A 16,831-nucleotide genomic window follows, 5' to 3' on the forward strand; every position below is an offset into this window, starting at 1 on the left:
ATCGTTCAAGTGAGATAGCAACCTACGAGCTCCTTTTACAGATCAAACGCTAGACGACTGAAATAGTTTGTTATATTCTTTGCTATAGGGTGCTTTTACTAATACCAAGTACCTCCTATCATGAGAAATTAGTTTAACTCCGCATCTTTCTTCATCCATTGGTAGCAGAGACGTTAATCAGAAAAGTCAAAAGAGATAAGCCTTTTGATGTAACATGGGATTCTCCTATTTCCATCAAGCCAAAAGGCTTAATTGTTTTCGATCTCAACTTCAATTCCTTGAAATCGAGAACACTGTTGTTTCTTTGGGCGAACTGAACTGAACTGAATAAGAAAACTTCCATGTCCTGTTATATATGGAAACAAAATAGCTATAATTCTTCAATATAGAGAGAGAGGTACGGGAAGATCATCCTATCCTTCGCAAATCGCACAGCCATACTCTTCTACTAACCCATTCACAAATCCATCAAGATACGGTAATTACGCTGAAGGCATACCTCGCATCCAAACAAGCGCTGAACGTACATCAAAATAGTGCATCCAAAAGGGCTCAAGCTGAGCACATGTATAACTTGCTAAATTGTAGCAATAGACGCCTCTTTCTCAAGCATGCAATAAAACCTTATGCCACAAATTTCAATATATTCAGTTGCAACTTGCTTTGATCTTAGTAGGGCAAGCATGTTGCGAATACCAAAGATATGAAAGCTGCACATTTTTAATAATCTTACAGCCAAGAGCAACTTGAAATGGTATTATCTTATTGCTAGTTATTGAGCATAACTATCTCAGCACTGGGATGACTGAGCTTGCAAATGAACAACAGAATATAGTGGTTCAGGGCATCGAACAATTCCCCCTTACATAGCGAGGAACACGGAACTTAGGCTTTTGCTCCGTGAAGGCAGGTGAGCGCTGGTAAACAACTGTTGCAGCATGTATTAGAATGCTTGCAGTTAAACCCCATATGACAAATTTTTGATCCCCTGTGTCATAATCAAAGTAGTGAACCAGAAACTTCTCCTCCAACCATTCTCGCTCCTCGGATCTGCGATTTTCATCCTGCATCCATTGTGAGATGAATGCTCAGAGAGGAATGGAAAATGAGAAAGTTGAGAATAAAATTAAAATGAATATAAAGAAAGAAAGATTAACCTTGAGGAACATCTCCAAGGGTGCATCAAAAATTGCTTCCACCTCAGAGGCATTAATGACAGGTTTAAATGCTTTCTTGTTAGATAATATACCAACAACAGGAGCAACTCTAAGAAGATGCTGCAAAGAAAGCGAGTTACTTGTTATCAGCAGTTTTAGAAACAGATGCATCTTTTGCTCCAATTCTTTTTTTCTTCTGATGTTCATCTCTAATTGGATTACAAGTCATGCATATTCAACAACTGAATGCAATGATACCATTCTCTGTTTTTTTTTATTCCTCTTTTTTTTGTCAAAAGAGAATATGAACATTGACTGACTTATCAACATAATGAGGTTCATAGAAGGTATCAGGATCATTTAGCATGCATTTAATTTCATTAGCATTAACCTACATATCAAGTAATGCATGTGTATGATTTGCGAAATCTCTGCAGTACATGTTTTCAAAAGTTAGTCAAGAAAATGGTGCGGTTTTTCATTCAAGTCCTAGTTAATGTAGATGTCAAATGAAGGAAAGAGTAGGAATAATTAAGATATTGTAGTAATGTTTTTGGAACATAGAAGAGGGTATTCAAAGAGTTCTCACAAGAAGCAAGTTGTAATGTTATTTTGTCTTTTACTATAAGACACCAGTGAACAAGGAAAAACTTAGATTTCATATAATCACTTAACACTCTTCATCAAGAAGTTCACAGAAATTTGCAGTAGGAAGATGAAGACAAAATAATAATAATAACAATAATAAATCCAATAGAAGATGTAAAACCTTTCTTCAGTCTGAAGCCAAATTCTCTCTTCTAGTTCTTTGGACAAAAGCATACATACAAGTCTTTTTTCATCTCTCTTTTGCGATTACTTTGAGAACTGACGACGAAACATTTGCAGGTCAAAAGTAGCTACATTGAACTGTATTACTTTCACTAGACTCCTATTTGTTGAGTCTTAATATCATCAGCTCATCGATTGATGCAAGTTACTGTTATGTAAAATTTATCTCTGTTATGTGATCTTATTTATCACATTTCATGTATTTTAAATTTCTATATTCCAAGTTATAGAACACAAAGAAAAGATCTTTATAGACAAAGAAAAGATGAAAAGTTTACCCGGGACAAGAAGGGCTCAAGAAACGCAACCACAGTGACAAGAGCCGGGTCGAGCCCAATTTCCTCTTTGGCCTCTCTCGTCGCAGTCTCTCCATCGCCAGCGTCGCCCTCCTCCGCCTTCCCGCCCGGCAACGACACCTCCCCTGCAACCCAACCCTAGAAAGGCGTCACCTTTACTGTAGAAAAATCCAATCTTTCGCTCAATCCTTTGACGCATCTCAAATCCAACCCTCAAATTTAGAATAAACGTGAGATCAAACGAACCAGAATGGGTGGAGAGAGTGGAGGAGCGCTTCGTGAGGATGACGCGGAGATCCCCACCGTCGCCCTCGAAGAGGCAAATCAAGACGGCGGCCCTTTTGGGTTTGAACCGCTCGGGCCGGGGAAATGGAGGGACGGCGGCGGACTCGACCAAACCTACTGCGGAGAACACCTTCCCTCGCTCATCCAAGTCCTCGCCGTTGCCGACCTTGGAAACGTCGCCTTCTTCCTCTTGTTCGTCGTCTTGAGAAGCGGGAGGCACGTAGAGGCGAAGGCGTTGAATGAGGTCGCCTAGTAAGCTGTCCGAGTCCATTATAGATTTGGAGCTTATGGAGGGGAGACGATGTTCCTCTAAACTTATTAATAATCACCATACATCTCGAAACGAGTTAAAGAAAACTTCCTCGATTTTCCACCTACAATTTTAGGCTTTTCGTGTATTTCCAACCATAAAGTTTTTCTTTTTATTATTTATTACTTTCTATCCTCTCCACCATCGCTCCTTATAATTTTCACCCAACTCAAAAGAATAATATAATGCATACATCTCTCTAAATTATCTAATTATATCACCAAACTTCCTCCATTAATATTTCATTGAATATTATAATATAAATAATCTTTTAAAAAAAATAAAAAAAATAAAACACCATTAAATTCTCATTTAATCCTCAACTAAGCACTATCACATTAGCCTACCTATAATTCTTCTAAATCTCACTCGTTAAAGAGCTTTTATTTTTCTAAAGTATTTTCAATCGACTCCCATGTCCAGGTACATTTGAAAAAAATAAAATAAAAGAATCACCCTCGTACATTAGATAATAAGTATAATTCTACATATATTTCTGACCAAAATGCCTATTTTCTCTTCTTCTGCCTCGATGGACAAAGAGAATGGAACACGGAACTACGGAAGAGAGTACTCCCTTATTACTGTCTGTTTTGAAAATTTTAAGTAAAATAAGGAGTCAACGGTGATTAAGTAGGCGGCGGACAGAAAACGAGCCCCCAAGATCTTTCAAACAAATCACAAATTGACAAATAAATAATATAGAACTACTTCTGTCTTTGGGTTGCAATTAATACCTCGAACAGGATTATGGTATTCCTCTCTACCATCTTTTGTTCCATTTCCATTTCTAATTTGGAGAGCACCATCAAATGTTATACATATAATTGTGCTACAAAATTTTGCGGTTTTCAGTACCAATGATTGTAGCAATTCAGCTAAATTATGCACAAAAAAGAAAAGGCAAGAACTACAATATATTCTTCTAATTTGGAAATATAAATTGAGTACTTGAAAGCCGAAAGGGTTAGTATCACAGTTCACCTTATACTGTATCAATAATTTAGATTCTCAAAAAAAAAAAAAAAAAAAAAAAGGAAAAAAGCAGCACCTGGGAAGAAAGAAATAGCGTCCATGGTTATTATTGTCAAAGAGAAAAGGTATAGTCGTCAAATGGGGCACTAAAATCAACAAAAGAAGGCTGAGAGAGCGAGTGTTCAACCACCCCAACGAAACTGTCAGTTAGAAAATTAGCACGCTTGTCGTTCAAGTTCTCCAGCTCTACATACCAAGATGGATGGTAACTTTGTTTTTACCTTGGTATAGGTCCTCAGCATCTAAAATTTTGATTGCTAGATGTGCTGCATGTGCTTATGCTAGAGGTCTGTTGGCAATAAAGACCTTTTGTATCTTCCATTGACCTCATTAACTGAATGTCGTCTAGCGTTTCAGTTGTCCTTGTGCAAAGATATCTGGCTGTTCTTGTCTTCGACGAATATCACATTAGGATGAAAAGCTCTATGCTGGAAAAAACAGAATAATCATAAAGATCAGATCACACTAAGCACGAAACAAGTATACAATCAAATATGCAAAAATGAGAATCACATTACGAAAAAGGTAAATTCATTACTTTGTGGTTATGTTTGGCATTATCTGGTGTCAGCTCACAATGCTTACTACTTCCATCTTGGAACGTGGCATTTCACAGACATATGAGGACACAAGATACTCAAGGAGATGGAATTAAAGTTAAAACATCCAACGAAATTGAAGATGATGACAATTTTTCTCTCTAGGCAAAGATTTACTAATAAAACCAGAATTCAGTAGTGAAGGATTAGATATTATCATATCTTCTGCAGATATTCAATCTTCTCTTTAATATCAGAAAATGTTTCTATAGCAAGAAATCTTGCACTGTCACTTTCTTAAAATATTGGAGCGACACGATGTATATTTAATCTATTTCTCAGGAGGTGTTTGGTGCTATGAAGGAAATTATACTGCTCCAATAATCGTCAACAAAAGACTAAGTAGCAAGTTGCAAAACAAACTCGAGAAGGAAGAATATTACTTACGTATAAGGCCTGCATAAAATCTCATTTAAGTAGAGACATCAGATAGTGCAGCAGCATAATGACAAGATTGCTCAAAATGGAGGTAGAAAAAATCACCTGGGACTTCAACATCTTTCTGGCCAACATCAAATTTTGCAATAAAGAAACCAATTGTATCGAGTGAAGATGATGGGTCAAATCTCTGGACAAGTTCTGCTTCACTTTGTGTCAGCCATTCCCTGTATTAATAAAATAGCATGAGGAAATCAGGGAGCCCTGCAATCTGAACAATGATTCTTAAAGGTAACTAGTAAAGGAAACACCCAACAATAATCATTCCCAATAGAAATTGTTTAATGTCCGGTTAGATAGGATTGATAAGTAAAAGTTCACAACAGAACTGGAGATACATAAACATCCAAATAAGTGTTAAAATGGACATTATCAAAATGGTGGATCCTGAATCCAAGGAGTTGAAGACATCATGGCAATGAGAAAGTAAACTATTATATTTAACTCATTTGCTTAGGAGTTGGGATGCAATAAATATCATCTTTTGTGCAGCAATTTTTCAATGATGAATTTTAACAGAAAAACTTCTTACATATCAGCATATCTAATCGTTCTGACAGAAAAATTAAACTTGCCATTCGTTCTTAGAGAAGAAATTAAACTTGTCACTCTTGGCAGATAATCTAATGAAGTAATCCTTCATCACTAGTAGATAACCAGAAATAAAAAATAGTCCGGCTCATGATATTCAAGCATACCTGACAAGAGTACAACCAAGATTTTAACTATTTGAAGAACATCTTATCCATTTAACCAAGGATCACTTTTGTAAAAAATAGTTTCTCAATAATTTCTCTGGTTTACGGTTTTGAGCTTATCTGAATGACTTGAATATTGGTATTCTAAAATTCTAATATATCTAAATATGTGGAGTGTGACAAACCATACAACAATTAATTTGGATATGATCATATGCTTCACCAACTAGGGTTTGAGCAAATTATTCTTTGGAAACAATAGATCCATTCCACCAAGTAGATATGTCAGGACTGCGCCAATAAGCCCATGCAGACAATGCCAACAAGATATACTTCAATATAGTTCCACAGTGAGATCTATTTTAACAGAATATTACAACTAAACAAAACAAACTTTAAAAAAAAAAGGTAGGGAACTAACTCTTCATATGACTTGTTGAGCGACTCACAACGACCAACAATACCAGGTCCTCCAATTTTTGGGTGCTGAGAATTTTGGAGCAAAGGAATAATGAGAAAATGCATGTTGATATAGTTAGAAAGTGCAAGTACAAATTAGTCATAAGCTTATAGATCTGAAAAACCATCATGTAACAACATTCAGAGATCATCCTGTGATATTGGCATACTATTATGACCATGGAACACAGCACATACTGTGCTAGAAGGTTAACAGCATAGCTTGGCCTAGAGATTACCCAGGGTGAGATAGGTGATGCTATCATTAGTCAGCATGGTATCATACTGACGAGCATGTATCTTGCAGCGGAAACATAGAAGTTAAAACCTTGGTTACTAATAACACACAACCTCCCTATAACTGATTCAGCAAATATAATTTATGAAACGGCAGAGCCAGTGAATTTGCATCTTATGAAACTAACCCACTAGGCAAGCTTACCTGTGATGCCAACGAGAGGAACTTGTATGTATCCAATGCATATCGAACCAAAGCCTCATTCTCTCCTGGATTTATGGTACATCTAAAAGCATGAAACTATGAGTCAAAACTGTACGTGAACAGACATTCATTAAGTATGATGCATGCCAAAAAACCGAAATAACAAAATGAACACCAGAAAATATTGTCTATAAAAAATTTAAGTGATTCCGCAGCATTCCAATCACCAGAGAAATGATAAACACTCATCTGGAAAAGAAATTGTCTGAATTCAGAATCAATTTCCAAAAAGAAAAGAACAAACGATGAAGGTAGATTCCTAGATAGCAGACATATATATATATATATATATATATATATATATATATATATAACATTACTCCCATTACAGGAGAGGTCAAGGTGACACAAACCAGAGAAGTATACATTATGGCAACAATGACTGTCCGACAAAGTGACCTCCCGAAACAATTTATTATGCCATAAATACGAGGATCAAGTCATCTTATTTAAACAATCTAAGATGGCACATGTTAATAGCAAAAATAACAAAAGAGTACTCAAAACTAAGAAGATGCATCAGCAATCAGCAGAACTTCCTATAAACATAATTATTCAAAGTTTGAAGCTCACTATCTTTTAACTATTAATGTTTCCACATCCTCAGTGATTCTAGATAGAAGAGACTAAGGAAAATATGGCACAATTTGTAAGAGAACCTTTTATAGTTAGTAATTAGATAGGAAGGAGGAAGAGGCATCAAGAATTATGAGATCTGTTTTTAATGTAGGAATCAAGGATAAGGAGCATCTATTATCATAAATAGAATCGGCAGTTCAGTATCTCACACAAGAGTAATGTTGAGGAAGAAAATTACCATTACTTATGTGAATGTTAGTCAAAACTGAAAGAGATAAAAAAAGAAAAAACTGAAGGATGGGCAGTTAAATACATCTTGAGGATCACGAATGTTAGATATGAACAGAAGTTAAAGAATCAATGAAAGTTGCATTTAGACACCTCCTAGCAATCATGATCCTGAAGATGTCAATCAAATAGATTGAAAATGAACAAGCAAGAGATCCGCCTTTTATGTACAGTAGAGGAGATGGGCCATGACAAAGCAACCAGAAAATTGACCATAACTGCATGACTGGAATGGTGAGCAAAGAGCCAAAACATTAAAGAATGCCTAAGAAACAAGATCTGACAGAAAAGGGACAAGACAAGGCTCCGATGATACATATTCTCATAATCAATGTCAAGTAACTAAGCATACTAACAGCTTTACCTATAGTGCCATTAAAGGTTCTGCAGCTAATAAAGTACAACTAAAGGGCATGATTCTTTATATCCTCATATTGGAATTCCTTTATAGAGATTCACTTAACTGACAATGAAATGTCAAACTGTCAATCATCAACAGAAGACAAACTGACGGACAATGTGAAAGCTTCAATAAACATAGAAAAGAAAAGATCAAGGAGAGAAAAAAAAAAATTTAAGCTGCAATATACTATTATTCTATTTCTCAATTCATATGATCAAATGCTTAATTTGGATAAGTATATCTACATGTGAAAATCAGGCTTTGAAACCAAAATCTTATGCATTTAATATGCTAATTTCTCTTGCTGCATTGCATAAAATGCTTATCCTAATGATACAGATCACCATGCAACTTGTGCGGGCAAGTTCAATTTTCAACAAGCAGTATAATAGAACAAAGCATGGATGATGAAAACTCACGTGGAATATACAATCACACCACCTGGACGAACTAGTTGAATGGCTTGGTCAAACATCCTTCTTTGATATTTAGCATGAGTTCTCAAAGATTCCAATGTTACCTGAAAACGAAACCTCTCAAGCTATAGCTGAATAGTGGTCGAATAAAGAAAGTCTAATATCATTATATATCTAGTCAATCAGCTTTAATATCACCATAGGTCCATAACCATCTAACCTAGAACCAAAAAGAATCTTGTAAAAGTAGGCAGGCCCAAACTGAAGGTGTTATAAATAGATATATAAAAATATCCTACAGAAGTTGTTAATCAGTTTTGTTTCAGTTTATTTCAAAAGATGACCTTAGCAACATGATTGGAAAACCTTAGATATGATAATCAGGAGTAGAAGGAAGAATAATCATGTAAATATCAAACATTTGAAGATCGACGGAACAGAATCTGAGATCCAGATCGAAATGTTCTCATACCTATCTAGAGATGACCCAAGACTATAGGCTACCTATTTAGGACCACTCCTTAATCAGAAATTTAAGACAAAACACATATAAAGGGTTGCCTCAGAATGCCATGGTTTATCAGGATATGATAAGTATGTATCTAGCCTTACCAAATAGATTAAGAAAAAGAACCTTACCTCTGCGGTAAATAGACGAGGTCTCAAGCCAAGTGCAGAACATGGAGCATCAAGAAGAACTCGATCAAAACTATTAGGCATAAAGCCCTTTGAATTTTCAACCCGACTACCCATGCAATGGTTTCTTCCTGGTCCATTTCTCATCCTTCGTGCATCCTTCCTAAGGGTGGCCTTGCTCAGGTACCTTCCCACATCTGGTTTTCTGTTATCCACTGAACAATAACTTATAGTTAGAAGTTACTAATCTTAGGATAGAAGAAAGCTCATTTAGAGCAGATGCTATTAAATCAGTTCAACTGATCTGCAATATATATTGTTAAAGTAAGACAATAAAACCATCACTTATGGTGACTTGGCTTAAAAGACCTAGTCAACCTCACAGTAAATTCGTAACAAGTGGACTTAGTTCTTGACTTTCAGAAGACATCAACCTTAGAAATCAAATCATCATTAAATTTCATGAAATGAAAGGAAGATATTCATCTACTTAGTTGCTTACAAGATGAAGAAAAGAAAAAAGAGGTAAAGATAGTGGCATGCTTCTACCAGATTGTGTGATTGTCAAACTGGAGCTGCATTTTTCAATACTAGGCACTTCAATATCAGCTGCAGATCCAAACGAGCTCAGATCTTCTGCTGTTATATTTAATGCTTCAACCTTATGATCTGCCATGCCAACATTACTTCCCTCATCAGCCCTCTGAACAGATTTAAGAGCGTCGAGTTTATATGCTTTGATACAATGTAAGTCCATCTCGGCAGCCAACTTCAAAATATCCATCACCTGAAGATACATCTATGTCATCCTATAGAAATGAAAGAAAAGTAGATGAAATCATAAAAAGAAAAAAAAAAGTTATTATGAAACATGCCTTTGACATAAATATTTAGGCAATCCAGACACACAGACAAGATTAAAAAAATATTGTTAAGACTGCACTCTCTGTTTAACCTTTTATAGTGTTGCTATGATAGCTATGCAGGTAATATATTTAAACCAGGAACCATTCACCCCTTCTCAACCTCTTTAATGATCAAGAAATTTTCAACCTCTTATGGCAATCACTAATAAAGGTCAAGTCCCAGTAGAATCTACAGTTGAAACTCTAATGCCCCAAAACAGCACAAAATTAGTGCATTAAGTAAGATATCACCTTATTGTGAGATCTATCAGTGGCAACAACCTCTCCTTTGTCCTTCATAAGGATAGCAATTGCAGTAGTCTTTCCTCCTGGAGCAGCACACATGTCCAATATCCGCTCTCCTTGTTGGGGATCTGTGAAACAAAAAGACTGATGACATAAATTAGACAAATAAACTCATACAAGATAAAAAATGAGAGAAACAACGAGGTCCTTAATGACAATCTACATAAAAGATGCCATCATATAGCTTTCGAGAATGTAATTGTCAGTTTTCAATTTCATCTGCAAAAATTAAAACCTGCATCAATTTGAAATTGTCATTTGACGATTTACTTAACAACCAGAACAATTGATATCAAAGTGGCAGACAAATAATAAAATATTACTAGAAAACTTATTGTATTTTCCTCATGTGATCAACTCACTGTCAGAATCTCTTATTGTTATTACATTTTATTCATTGCCTGGCATGATACACCAAACCGAAACTCTAGAGCATGTTGCTTTCGCAAGCATGACATTGGCATGCATTAACAATAAGATGATCTAGGAGCATAATATAGTTCTCTACTTTTGATGTATGACACCAAAGATGCCTCCACATTTTGCATGAACCATTCTTGTAGGGTACCGGATATTCAAATTATACATTCCTGCAATGGGTCGTCTATATTTTGCCATCCTGGATTCTCACATTATATCAAGCACACCGATTGTCACATTTATGTTCCCATTATTATGTACCGTTCCTGTCTTTTACCGTTATGGACCCTGTACAGGGAGTCTAGAACAGCAAAGTATAAAAAATTAAAAACATTATTATGAATTTTTAATTACAAGGATAGCAACATAAAACAGCTCCATTGTCATCAAGCATATTGTTTGAAGATTGAAAGCTATGATGATGTCTCATCTACCTGCCCAGTAAAGTTCAAACTATATGTATGTGCAAAAAAGAAACAAGTAGCGAAAGGGAGAAGCTAAGAAAGTAATTAAGGAAGCTAACTTTAAAGCATATAATGATCTTTCTTTCGATTAACTACCAAAATTGCAAGGTAATACTAAAAAACTAAAATATGCAAAAAGTGAGGTTCACAGTGCTTTAACAGAAGAAAGTATTAAAAACAGGTGGAGTTAGTTTTTATACTTAGTTTCATGATGCTTCCCAGACAGTTCCCATTTATCCTCATTGTACTAGCACATAAAAATGAGTAATATCCAAAGTGTTGATAGATTGTATAATACAGAATGTAGGTTTACAACAGCTCTCAGTGCCTAAAATGAATAGTTTATATGTGTGTGAATGTGCTTTCACCATTAAATTTTATATAAATTGTCATTCTCCATAAGATAGACCAAGGTCATTTTGCAGTGTTTATTTCTAGCCCCACAAATTGTCAGAGATGAATTTAAGAAGTTATTGGCACCAAATCCTAGACCTTGACAGTAAAACATAATAAAAATGTAACAAACACAAGCCTGAAGAAAAGAGAACATAGAAAGAACGAGTGGGAAATCGTCATTCTTAACTCATACCTAGAATACGAGCAGTAATAATGCTGGGCAAATTTTGGAGGAATATTTCTCCTTCAAGAACATCTAGCCAAGGAAAGGGAACAAATGTCAGGAAATGCATCAGAAATTTGGTTTTCGTAGAGATCTTTAATAAAATGCCGTGTAATCTGAGAACTTTCTAAAGTTCCACATGTTATGATAATAATTTAACTTTAAACTTTAAATTCTCTTTTATGAGTTTTCCTAACACTTAATCTGGATGAAAAATATCAGACGAAAAAATTACCTGTTAAGTGCTTTGGTAAAGTGGTTCTTAAAAAAAGAAGAAGTACATAACAAAATAGCATCTATTGACACATGTCAAATTGAAGAAACAAAGTGAAGTATCTTCTTGAGATATAATTGTCTCTTTCCCATAAAAAAAGTCAGAGCAGATAATAATAGCTGGTAGGATTACAAAGGCTAAGTATAAATTTTCAAGTTTCCCAAATAATTCTTGAAGATTTTATCCAAGTTTTCAAGTTAGGTGGTGCTCTATTTAAACAAGTCATAGTTTTAATTATTCAGCAATATCTTTTAAAATTAGAGACAACGACGAAAATAAATAATTACATTCATTTATATATGGTTTTTCTCTTAAACTCAGAGGGATTTTATAAACATACTTCCTATGTCCTTTCTCTTAGAAAGAAAAAACCATTTGTACTCGTTTCTCTAACATATTTCTTTGTTTCCATACTATTCTCCTGTTCTCTTCACTACTTTTCCCCCTTCAGCTTGGACCCAAAGTGTCAAATAAACAAAGACCTATTAATATACTTCCACATCCACCTTCCCTCTCCCAATGATCAGATGCATATACATCAAGCAGCATAATCGCAAGCTAGTGGACATCTTTATATATCAATTGTTTGGCATGGAGGAGCTGGATTATTTAACTTATTATTTGAATCAGTAAGAGCATCCACCAGATTTTCTTTTATCAAAAAGATACTTTTGAGAAAGATATACTGTTTAAAGAACCGTAAAATTTGAAAAGGAAAAGGCACCATTCGAAATTTCTATACCATTAAAGGATGGAAGTTTGTATACGCGATCTTTCATATCTACTGCGATTCCTTCAGAAGCACGAAAGATTCCAGACCTTGACATCAAAGTGATTCCTTGCCCAATGTACAGGCTGTTTCTTTCCTGATAATGAGCGTCTGTTATATTTTAATTTGACAATAGATAGGATCAGTTTAGCATGCATGCATCTGGTGTTTCAGACTATAAAATTATAATAATACATTTTGTAGGATTAACAACCACCAAGAAACAGAGAAATATACAAAAATAACACAAATAACTTCAACCTAAGATGAAATTCAAAAAATATCATTTTGTGTCAAGGATAGCAATGTGAAAAAGACAAAAACTATTCAGTATTCCTAGTGTAATACATACCTGTCGATTTAACAGCACCTCTCTTTCTCTTATTAGGAAATTCAAGACATTAAACAATCTTTATGAAGTTTTAATTTTCAGGGTGACCCTAAATTCCCTGATAAGCACTATAATTCTTATAGAATAACATCAGAATTTTAATTAAGCATGTCTCTCAGTTGTTAAAATCACTACTACAACACCATATAAAAGAAAGTGAAGGATAAATTGAGTAACAAAAGTCTCAACTTTTTTCCCTCTATCTGCCTTTTGTCATCTTCCTTTCATATAATAGGGCACAAAAGGCAGGCAAAAAAAGATTTAAACCAAGAAGAAAAGTGAACATTTCAGAAAGGAGTCTAATTGTCCTACAAGAAACTGCCCTAGTACCTTGACAGAATGAAAAGGAAGGGGCAGGATATGTACATCAGTTATGTATGTACCATTTCAAAATTCGTGATGCTTAAGAAAACAGAATGTTAAGGGTAATCTCAATTGCTAGCAGCCCCTTTTGAACCATATGAGTTAAATCTGATACTGCCCAATATCCAATAAATGATGCATCCCTATTTCTAGGGGTCGCAAAAATTGACCCGACCAAATAATTTGACACAATAACCCAACTTTTAAACAAGTATGGGTTTAGTTAAATTAGATTCAAATGATAAATGGGCTAACCTGCCTAACCCAATTATAAAGGGGTTCTGTTTGTATTTATTACCTCAACCTGCTATCTCGTTATGACCTGAACTAATTCGTTTATAATAAGAAAAACTCATTTATAACCCAAATAAATCCATTTATAATCCAAAAAAAGATAATTTTATAATGTTTAAAAAAAACTCATTTATAACCTGAATAGCTTATATATTTTAATAATTTGTGCCACACGATAACCTGTATAATCTGTTTAATAAATGAGTCGTGTTTGTATTTACAATATCATGATTCGATTCGAACTCAACCCAAATCAAACCCGGCTAACCGACCCAATTGCCTACCCTACCTATGCCACACTCATAAACTATTAGTCAAATATATCACAACCAACATTAGCTGATAGTGTATAATATATACGATAATTATAACTCGAAGTTTCCAAACCTAGGCAACTTTTTAAGAGTGTCATATTATAGATACATCATGACCAGCAGAAGGATCAAAATTAGAAACCAACTATCTGCAGATTATGCATCAAAAACTAGTTGAACAAATAAACATAATATAATTGATGAGGAAATTATGCATATGCCCAGATAATATAACAATCTACATGTGGCAAAACAATAGTAAAGAAAAAAATATCCAAATTGAGCAACTATGAAGGATGAAAATTTCTCAAACGATGAAAATTAATGAGTTTTTTCCTCTTCACTTTAGTAGAAGGCAGGCACCTAACTGCTGGATTTTGTTGTTTCAGAACCAAATGATGTCATCTGTTCTTGGTAGAAAAGTCTTCAAAACCAAAGGCAGGATGTATATATATATGTGCGTGTGTGTGCGTGTGTGTGGAAATTATGTACCCAAATTGCTTGCCTGATTCAAGTCCCTGTAGAACAGTTCCACGGGTTATGCCAACAGCCCATCCGCCATCCTGAACAGGTTGTTCAACAGCAACTGACACTGCAACCTTGTCCCCTATTTCAACATGTGAACTACAAGCCAACACACCAGGGATAAATATCTGCAGATCAAGAATGATTATACAAAACACCAAGGTAAGTGATGCTCAAAGTTTTTCAATTCATAAGAACATAACATGATGATTTTTAATTTCATAGTTGGCCATTTAACTGAGAATCCTTCAAAGAGGAGGCAAACATGAAATGTTTACTTTGTTTAGAAATGAGGAGTGTGAGAACCATAGTTTAGGGAACTTAAAAAGTGGCAACAAACATCATATGTATCTTATTAGCAAAAGCAATACCTGTGCTCCTCGGAGAACTGCCTCCGCACATTTCCGACTCACAATTACTTCCTTCAGGGATTGGCCAGATTGGTCATCATAGCGTAGCATATGTGGTCCCGAACCTCTGACAAACAAAACATTTTCAAGACCAGGATATTGGCACTTACAAATGTGATAGCTTTCTCGTACTCCAATAGGAGTATCTCCATCACAACTGGTGCCAATGGCATTTGACATCCTTCCTGGACCCATTACTTGATGATCTTCAGATTCAGCACTCTTGCGGATTTCCATGTGATCAAATCCATCAGAAATATCATTTCCTTCTAAAATGTCCATTAGCTTTTTTCTAACAGCATCACTAGATGACTTGAGAGTGTTCACTCGAATACAAGAATAGCATGACGGCCGCCTAAACAGGGAAAAAGAAGTACCTCATATGTTAAGCCAGGTACTTCTTATTCAAAAGATACACACGGTTGCAGGAAAACATTGACATAAATGACTAAACCAGAAACAAAAATGTCAAATTTTAAAGGTTATCAATTTATCCAGTACCAAAAGTTGACCTTAAGGAAAAACCATGAACTGGCTATTAGTTATCATGCAGAATAATATAATGAGTTTTGTTTCTCAACCTCACTAATTCAGAACCCACCTAAGTTATAGTTCCAGAAAGGCAGAATCATTGCCATAGTGCTATTTTATAGATGATCAGTAAAAAGTTTATGGAACTTTCTCTTATAAAATTTGAGCACAAATGCTTCTAAAATGGAGACTTGTTAAGTATATAATGGATTTTACACCAATAAAATGATGAGAAACAACCAAGACATCAAGAATTCACCCCCATACATCAGATAGTTTTGCTAAAAATGGATTGGATGGTAAAGGGACAGAAGGATTTCGGACAATGAACTTTGGCTTCCTGCAAACGCATCTAATTAGCTGACCCAACACTAAATCAAATCTTGAGCACAAAAGAAAAACTATAATAGAACGGAAACCCAGCTATAGGTGACAAAAGAACATAAAAAGGCTCAAAACCTTTTATTTTTCCTCTTATTGGAGCCCTAACAATGGTTCTGACGATAAAGACACCATTATCTTTTTCACATCTTTCTTGTTGAACCGTAGCCAAATCCTCAACTCAGTTAATTGCAGATATGAAATCAAAGATCTGAAAGACAAAATTTATTACAAAATTTTCAGCTAAAGTTGCGATCCTGATAATCTCTAAATTCACTCAACCAACACCATGTCAAATCTTAAGCGCGAAAGAACAATTAAACTATCAGGTTGCGAACCGTGTAAAGAGGTAAAGAACGCTCCCTGTTTTTGCTTTGCTTGAATCCATAACACGTAATTCCAAAGGTAAAACCTATACAATCATTTTTCAACAGTTCTTTCTTACGTCCTAACTAAAATATCGATCAAAGTAATGAGAACAAGGCTTACGTTAGGGCTTTGGAGATACGAGCAAAGTGCTCGGCTCCGTAGGCGGCAGCAAAGTACTCCTCGACCTGCGGATTCCAGCGAAGAATCGGATTGTAACAATACCTCTCCGACAATGACAACGAAGACGATGAAGAAGCGGAATCCATCTGGTCAAGAACGAACAATTTAGCTAGAGAGAGAGAGAGAGAGAGAGAGAGAGAGACGAGGAGGAGTGAAGTTACCGGGTGAGGGATCGGACCGGCAGCCTTGTGGCGGCGGAGAATGTTTCGGATTCGGAGCGCCAAGCGCTTCATTTAAAAGGATGGAGACGGATTTCCACTGGTAAGTGGCTAGGGGTTGTAATAGGATCGTGATTAGCGGGTGGATTTATCCGACCCGGATCCGTCTAAGATCAATATGGATCATATATATTTGGGTTTCTCTAACCCAATATGCATACTATAA

General features: G+C 35.4%; 2 protein-coding genes across 2 annotated transcripts; both read right to left on the minus strand.

The window, feature by feature from the left end:
- Positions 1-612: 612 nt before the first annotated feature.
- LOC140773768 (nudix hydrolase 15, mitochondrial-like) lies at positions 613-2,906 on the minus strand. The gene is made up of 4 exons (XM_073116494.1): positions 2,531-2,906; positions 2,267-2,409; positions 1,158-1,277; positions 613-1,064 (listed from the first exon to the last, which is right to left on the minus strand). The coding sequence occupies exons 1-4, from the start codon at positions 2,838-2,840 to the stop codon at positions 840-842; spliced, it is 798 nt and encodes a 265-aa protein (XP_072972595.1). The 5' UTR covers positions 2,841-2,906; the 3' UTR covers positions 613-839.
- An 891-nt stretch (positions 2,907-3,797) lies between these two features.
- On the minus strand, positions 3,798-16,730 carry LOC140773767 (rRNA (cytosine-C(5))-methyltransferase NOP2C). Its single transcript, XM_073116493.1, has 14 exons — positions 16,609-16,730; positions 16,388-16,533; positions 14,948-15,341; positions 14,557-14,704; positions 12,663-12,800; positions 11,617-11,679; positions 10,090-10,211; positions 9,482-9,719; positions 8,936-9,147; positions 8,300-8,400; positions 6,551-6,632; positions 6,071-6,135; positions 4,997-5,118; positions 3,798-4,342 (listed from the first exon to the last, which is right to left on the minus strand). The coding sequence occupies exons 1-14, from the start codon at positions 16,678-16,680 to the stop codon at positions 4,338-4,340; spliced, it is 1,908 nt and encodes a 635-aa protein (XP_072972594.1). The 5' UTR covers positions 16,681-16,730; the 3' UTR covers positions 3,798-4,337.
- Positions 16,731-16,831: the final 101 nt, after the last annotated feature.

This window comes from Typha angustifolia, chromosome 13 (genome assembly GCF_048772165.1).
Source record: "Typha angustifolia cultivar Huaian chromosome 13, ASM4877216v1, whole genome shotgun sequence".
Lineage (NCBI taxonomy): Eukaryota > Viridiplantae > Streptophyta > Magnoliopsida > Poales > Typhaceae > Typha > Typha angustifolia.

What these genes read in the sequence shown, in the direction of transcription:
- LOC140773768 (XM_073116494.1), bottom strand. Translation starts at nt 2,840, where the DNA reads ATGGACTCGGACAGCTTACTAGGCGACCTCATTCAACGCCTTCGCCTC. An exon ending in CACTCTCTCCACCCATTCTG is followed by an intron (nt 2,410 to 2,530) that starts GTTCGTTTGATC and finishes GTTGGGTTGCAG; the next exon opens with GGGAGGTGTCGTTGCCGGGC. An exon ending in TTGAGCCCTTCTTGTCCCGG is followed by an intron (nt 1,278 to 2,266) that starts GTAAACTTTTCA and finishes CTTTCTTTGCAG; the next exon opens with CATCTTCTTAGAGTTGCTCC.
- LOC140773767 (XM_073116493.1), bottom strand. Translation starts at nt 16,680, where the DNA reads ATGAAGCGCTTGGCGCTCCGAATCCGAAACATTCTCCGCCGCCACAAG. An exon ending in CGTATCTCCAAAGCCCTAAC is followed by an intron (nt 15,342 to 16,387) that starts GTAAGCCTTGTT and finishes TTCCCTGTTTAG; the next exon opens with GCGGCCGTCATGCTATTCTT. An exon ending in CTGATAGATCTCACAATAAG is followed by an intron (nt 9,720 to 10,089) that starts GTGATATCTTAC and finishes ATGTATCTTCAG; the next exon opens with GTGATGGATATTTTGAAGTT.